The sequence below is a fragment of the Oenanthe melanoleuca genome, chromosome 19 (genome assembly GCF_029582105.1).
Source record: "Oenanthe melanoleuca isolate GR-GAL-2019-014 chromosome 19, OMel1.0, whole genome shotgun sequence".
Taxonomy (NCBI): Eukaryota; Metazoa; Chordata; class Aves; order Passeriformes; family Muscicapidae; genus Oenanthe; species Oenanthe melanoleuca.
Genome location: NC_079352.1, coordinates 4,684,672 through 4,691,371, shown reverse-complemented (window position 1 = coordinate 4,691,371; position 6,700 = coordinate 4,684,672). Strand labels below are relative to the sequence as shown.

The 6,700-nt window shown below is 58.8% G+C and overlaps 1 protein-coding gene across 1 annotated transcript; it reads right to left on the bottom strand.

Annotated features, from left to right (window-relative positions):
- Nucleotides 1–1,485: 1,485 nt before the first annotated feature.
- On the bottom strand, nucleotides 1,486–6,047 carry TLCD2 (TLC domain containing 2). Its single transcript, XM_056506474.1, has 4 exons — nucleotides 5,293–6,047; nucleotides 4,853–4,935; nucleotides 4,284–4,366; nucleotides 1,486–2,826 (listed from the first exon to the last, which is right to left on the bottom strand). The coding sequence occupies exons 1-4, from the start codon at nucleotides 5,964–5,966 to the stop codon at nucleotides 2,449–2,451; spliced, it is 1,218 nt and encodes a 405-aa protein (XP_056362449.1). The 5' UTR covers nucleotides 5,967–6,047; the 3' UTR covers nucleotides 1,486–2,448.
- Between the last annotated feature and the right edge of the window lie 653 nt (nucleotides 6,048–6,700).

Here is a 6,700-nt window from a genome sequence, read left to right as displayed (position 1 = left end):
TCCCGGACACATCCCTGTGGTGTCCCCTCTCTCCCTGTGGAGCAGAGCGGGGACATCTCCCACAGGGCCTGGACATCCCCTCAGTGGGGCTGAGCCCATCTCATCCAGCGTCCCAGGCAGGCAGGGGGATGCTGCGCCCCAGTGATGCCTCACCCCCAGCACTCCCCCTATGGCCACAGTGTGGCCCCTAATCCCCCAGCAAGTAGCCACCCACCTCCTAGCCCCCTTCCTGCCTCTCTCCAGGAGCACAGGTGCCTGGGGACTCACTGACTCCTAGAGGTGCTCCCCAGCCCTCAGTGCTTGCCCAGCATCTGTGAAATTGTGAGGTCCAGCTCGCTGTAGGTGGGTTCAATGCAGCCGGGCAGGTTCTTGCCTTAGGGTTTTGCCAGGGTAGGGACTCCCACGGGCAGAGGGGTTTGTTCAGGAGGGATTTTGGATGGGACTGGAGTGGGGGTGATAGGGTGGCAGGCTGGGGCGTTGCTCCCCAGCAATTAATTCCCTGATGGAGATGCTCCTTCCAGCCCTGTGGTCCCTCATACGGTGAGAATAGAGAGATGAGTCCTTCCCAAAACATTCAAGCCAAGGCTGTGGCACTTTCCATCGAGATGGACAAGCACGGGGCATCCTCACCTCCGACCTCAGTGACCTGCAAAGCCACTGCTTATCCCACCTTAGCCCTGTGGGAAAGTCACAGCGGATTAAGAGGCGCCCAAACCAGGCTCCCCTGGCCCCCAGCCCCACGTGCCCGGGGTACAGGACTCCACGTGACAGCAGGAATGTGGGAACACAATCCAGGCCTTGAGAAACATCCCGGCTGTGGGCAGAGGCTGCAGAGCAGAGGCAGCGTTTTTAGAGGATGCAGAGGCTGTGCTAAGGGCAAGGATCAGTGGAGCAGCTCCTGGAAAATTTGGAATGCATAGGTCAGACCAAAGAGAAAGCTCTGGGTGAGAGCTCTGCTCCAGATGGGAGCTGTGAGGGGCACACAGGCACTTGAACACTGCTTGAGGTGACATACCCAAACCTGGAGTAGTTGTGCCCAGCACCTGGAAGCTTCCCTGCTCTCCACAAATAGAAACCTAAGCAGCTTTGGCTACGCATTGTCTCCAGCCTCACACTGCCCATGGATCACTCATTTTCCCTGCCCAGCAGGAATGTGTCTGCTTCCTCAAAACACGTGCTACCCTCTCTGAGCAGTGCCTTGCTCCAGCCTGTCCCTGAGCTCGTCAAACTAAGTGAGAGATTTTGTGTTAAAGCGTATTTGCCACACAAAGGAAACGTGACTGACCCAGTGGATTTCTCCAGACTGGGTCACGTAACTGCAAGTGGGATGATCCTGTTACATACACAGTGCTGGGCTGCTGGGAAACAGTCCAGTGTGTGAGAATTGGTGAGGAAAAGGAAACGTGGGGTAGAAAAACATTTATAAACCATCTTCCTCCACAGAAAGGAGAGGGGTGAGGAAAAAAAAAAAAACAACAAGAGAGGTAAGAGTGTGCCAGTGTGCAGTGTATTTTCACTCCATGGCAGGGGGACACAGGGTAAGGACTGTGCTGAGCAGTGGCACCCCCAGAGTGGGCTGGGATGCTGAGTCCTTTTGTCCTCTCTCAGTCCTTTCCCCTCAAGCCACTTCATTTGCAGCCATTTATTAAAAGCTCGTGTTAGTAAGAGCCTTTGCTGCCAGGTGAGAGCGTTACACAAGGCTCTGCAGCACAACTTGGCATTCCTAACAGGTGTCTGAATCCTAAAAGGTGCCTGAAAACCCCACATGTGTGGGAAGTGACCATCACACAGCATCCTCCTGCCAGCCACTCGCGCTCTCCCACGCTCATTTATGGGCACTTAAATTATCTGGGGACAAAAAAACAACCATGGGAAAAGCTCCAGTTGTCAGGAGAGGTTAGGGCTGCCCCCGACCTGCACCCCACAGTGGGCAGCTGCCCCCCAGCCAGGTCTCAGCCTGGGACAATCTCCTCAGGGAGGGTTCATCAGTGCAGGGTTTGGTTTTACTGACCATCACCTCGAAGGCAAAGCCTTGGAGCCTGTCTTGCTGGTGGTGTTCCCATAGGAGATGCCACAGAGGACTCAGTGTCCCGGGGCTGATGGGACTCTGGGGGCTGCAGCACCAAAGGGGTTGGAAACACCCTGTGGTGTCAGGATGTCTGGAAGAGCAGTGGGGAAACTGCTGCTCTGCCCCCTTCTCATCTCAGTGGTGCCTCAGGGAGCAGCTCCCAATCGTCCAACCACATCATCCAAAAGTGTTTGGGGAGCAGAGCCACAGTGCCTGGTCCACGAGCACCTCCTCTGCTGTGCAGGGCCCAGGATCTTGAGCCACAAGAAAAGCCTGGATGCTCTGTTAGTGCAGCCCCTCCTTGCAAGGTACTGAAACAGCCACCTTCACCCTCCACTTGCTCTATGGGCTTGGAGCTGCCCCCCTCACAGGGGAGGGGGCTATTCCTCCTTCTCCCGCCGCACGTCCCCTCTGAATTTGAAGAAGTCACTCCGCAGCAGGCGGTAGAGGAGGATGATGTTCATGGGGGTCATGATTGCCATGCCCAGCGTGCCCACGGCGTAGGCGGCAGGGGGCACGTTGTGGCGGTTGAGGAAGAGCCAGCGGGACATCCAGGCCAGCGTGGCCATGCGGAACACCACGTAGGTGCCCAGGTTGACGAGGCTGTTGAGGCGGTAGCAGGTGGTGTGCACCAGGTTGGCCATCAGCAGGATCTGCCGCAGGTGCAGGAAGATGGAGTTGATCTCCACCAGTAAAGCCACGAGGGCAAAGCCCACGTACTGGTGGAGCACCACAGCAATACCAAAGCAGATGATCACCTGGGAAGGAGGGAGAAGAGAGGCTGAGCCCAGGGGCTCTCAGCTGCTGTGAGCTGGAACCCTCTATGCTTGGGCACAGCATGGAGGAGAGGTGGAAAGGATCATCACAGCAGTGCCAAAGCACTGGTCATCCCTGCAGCATTGCAGCCTCTGGCACACCATTGTATGAAACCTGAGTGGGTTTTTTGTTCCAGTGGGAAGAGAAGGAAACAACTCTCTAAGCCCCAGGCTGGCTGAGGAGACAAAGCAGCCTTACCTAACCCTGCTGTTGTGGCCTGGGGAATGCAGCCGGCTGTGGCCCAGCAAGTTTTTCCACACACAGTGAATGGACAGGAAGGGAGACTGTAGCCCAGGGCTACAGCTGCTGCTGGCTCAGGGATTCTCCCCAGCAGGCACCCTGCAGGGATTAGGTGGCTTTGGTGTATCAGAGAGCCCCCTGAAGCACCCTGGGGCTGCTGCTGCAGCAGAGCATGGGGCTGTTTGGGACAGGGTTCCTGCCCTGCACCCTCCCTGCCAGGCAGGGGGACTGGCTCTGCCTGCCCACGCTTCAGCACACTCAGTCCTTTCTTTGGTTTATGCCATTAATGCTGTTCTCTGTATGGGCTCTGTAATGAGATTATCTGCTCCCTGCTCGTTAAGTCACTGTCTTGGCTTGAATTAGCTCTATTGTGGAGATGAACTTTTGGCTCACCAGCAGCAGCCAGCAGAGCCCCAGGGCTCACTGACCGAGCAGGTCTGACTACCCTGTCTCATCCCAGGTGAGTGCCAGCACTGTCCCTGTCCCCCTCCCCAGGCCCTGCACACCCCTGAGCCTCCCCTGAACCTTGCAGCATCTCTGTCAGCTCCAGACTGTGCCATACCCCTGCCCTTCAGCCCCCACAGTCTCAGCATTACAGAACTGATTTGGTTGGGAAAAACACTCCAGCACCTGGACATTGGAGGTGATCAGAGAGAAACCCACACAAGGCACAGCAAGACAGGCAAAAGGCACTGGAGTGGGGATCTTGCATCATAGCTGCTCCAGCCACACCAGCCCCAGGTGAGAGGAAAGCACCCCGGGGAGTGGGAGGTGAATGGGAGGGGTGTGCAGCCCTTCCTGGCAGGTGCTCAAGAGGGCAAGAGCCACAGGAGGTGAGCTGCTCACCTGTGCCAGAGGGGACAGCTGGGTCACTGCTGGCAGTGACACTGTTGTGGATCAGCCCAGCCCTCTGCCCCCATACTCTGTGTGCACATGTTTTTTTCCTACTTCATCTTTGAGTGCCTTTTTGCAGACCCTCTAAGAGTAGAGTCCTGCAGGACCAAGAGGAGCTCCTGGCCCTGGTATCTGGGCTTTTCTCCCCAGGAAATAAAATCAGACTTTGTAGCAGGCAGCAAACACCCACACAAACAACAGCAGGAGCCCCACTGGTGTCCCCCATCCCCAGCCTCCCAGGTGGTACCAGTGCTGGTGCACTCACCACAGAGTGATGAAAGAGCAGCTCCCAGGACTGATGAAGTTTCTGATTGCACAACATATCCACAAAGTCTTCGAGGAAATAGCCTGGGATTAGGGAGTCCATGAACAAAAAGGTCAGGAATGGTTGTGCCAACGAATCCTCCCTGCCCCAGTGGGCTCTGTACCCGACTGGGCTGGGCAGCCCCCCCAGGGAAGTGATGGTCACATCTGTGTGGGTGGGGAGCCACACACAGCAAAAGAAGGAAATTGGTGTGGTTTGGGTCCCTCTTGCAACCACTCTGCAGGACGTGCTTCCAGGCAGAGGCACCAATTAACTGCACCAACCCCATGTGGGCACTTTTGGGACTCCTCAGGGCCCGGCTCCCCCGAGGACGGTGGAGGGTGCCCAGTACCTCCTGGCTGCGGGTGCCGTGGGACAGAAAGGAGCCACTGTCCTTTGCCAAGAATAGGGCGATTGTTTGAGGTGCCTGAGACATCGCGACATGGCTCGAGGGCCGGTGTCAGGCTCCGACGAGCCCGTGAAGACCCCTCGGGGGACAGAACAGGGGACAGTCCATGGCCACACCTCACCTACAGACACGGCGACCAGGCTGTGCGCCCCGGGCGGGTGTTTGCTCACCAGGTCGTTGGACAGCTCGGGGTGGAGGTAGAACCTGCAGGGAGAGAGGCTGTGAGTGTCGGGCAGTGCCTCCTGTTCCCCATTTCCCTCCCGGCGTCCTCAGTACCCACCCGGTGCTGCCCACCCTCCCCGAAGATCTCCTGTTGCCCTGCTCCACCCACAGCCACCCCTCTCCTCCTGTTTTCCCTGGAGTCTCCCCATCCCCTGGTGCCTCCCTGTCCCTCGGACCTTCCTCCCTCTCTCAGTCTGCAGGTCCTCACACTCCCCACGGTCCCCAACACCCCCATTTCCTTTAGCGCCCCCTTGGCGGCCCGTTCCCGTCGGGTTCCCTCGACGTCCCCATTCCCTCCCAGTGTCCCGGTCCCCCCCTGCATCCCGCGGTGCCGCTCACCCGGCCAGCGCCCCTCCGCCGCTGAGCACGCTGTGCGCCAGCGATGTCCAGATGTTGCGCCACTTCCAGCGGTTGTGCCGGGCCGAGGGCGGCGGCGGCACGAGCCGCTCCAGCCCCCGGTTCAGCAGGCGGAAAGCGGCGAAGGAACCGGCCACCACCAGCAGCCCCGGGCTGAAAGCCATGGGCATCCAGCGGCCCGCCGGGCTCCCATGGGACCGGCCTCGCTGCCCGACGGGCTCCGCCTCGCCCAGCCCCGGGGCCCGCCCTGGGCACCGGCACCGCCCCGGGCACCGGCACCGCCCCGCCGGCACCGCCCTGCCCCGCCCGCGGGGCGCATCGCCGGCCGGGGGCACAGCGAGCATCGCCCCCACGGGGAAGGGCCAAGGGGGTGCGGACACGCAGCGGCAGCGCTTCCCGTCGGGGCGTGGGACACGGGGAGCGGGAGGCCGGGAATTGATCCCCGGGGATGTATCCGCCCTCCCCGGCATCGCACGGCACAAGCGGCGCCAGCCCGCAGCGGCTGAGAGCGCGGCACGGAGCGGGGACGGAACTGGGGGCGCTTCCCTCGTTCCCCGGAGGTGGCACCGGGTGGCCGAACGCCTCTCCCGTGAGTGCTGCGGCCGGTGGTCCTTCACCCCAAAGCATCCCCGGCAGGTGGTGCCCGTCACCGTCATTGTTCCTTGGGCAGGAGCTCTCCAAGCCGCCGCTCAGCCCGGGTCAGGACACCCCCAGACCGCACCAATGGGGCTGATCCCACATCAGGGACGGAAAATTATCTGATTGCCTCGACTAAAAAATGCTCTGCCCACAGCACTGTTATCCCTCATCCCCTTGTCCCGTGTCTGGTCCCGAGAGGAGCTCCCCGATGTCTGGGATACCCCAGCTCTGCTGTCTGGAGGTTGTGGAAATTCACAATCCCGTAGCCACAATTTTAGTTCTACCCTTCAACTACGCTGCTTTTCCAGCTTCCCGTAATTTGATCGCTCCCTTGGTGCTTTTTGATGTCTCCAGCAGAAGCTGCTGCACAGCCCTCGGTTCCCCTTCTGCCGCCGGGCTGAGTCACCGTGTACACACCGATTAATGTCAAACTCCACCTCTCCTTTGAGGCATTAATTTTGGATGAAATCTTCTACTTCCTCTTCGCTGAACAGAAGCGTGTGGAGCCTTGAGCTCTTAGTTGCTGTCCTGGCTTTGGGGTGATGGACACAAAAACATCAAATACACGCTGATGGAAGAGATACTGAGTGATTAAATCAAATTGGGAGACAGGCGATGTTTTTTTCCAACCTAAACGGTTCTGTGTTTCTATGATAGTCACAACTGGCAAAAAAGCATCTGTTCATGCTGCACAAATTCGCTTAAAAGCCAGGCAAGACAATGTACTTTCATAACAGTTACGTAGCAGGGA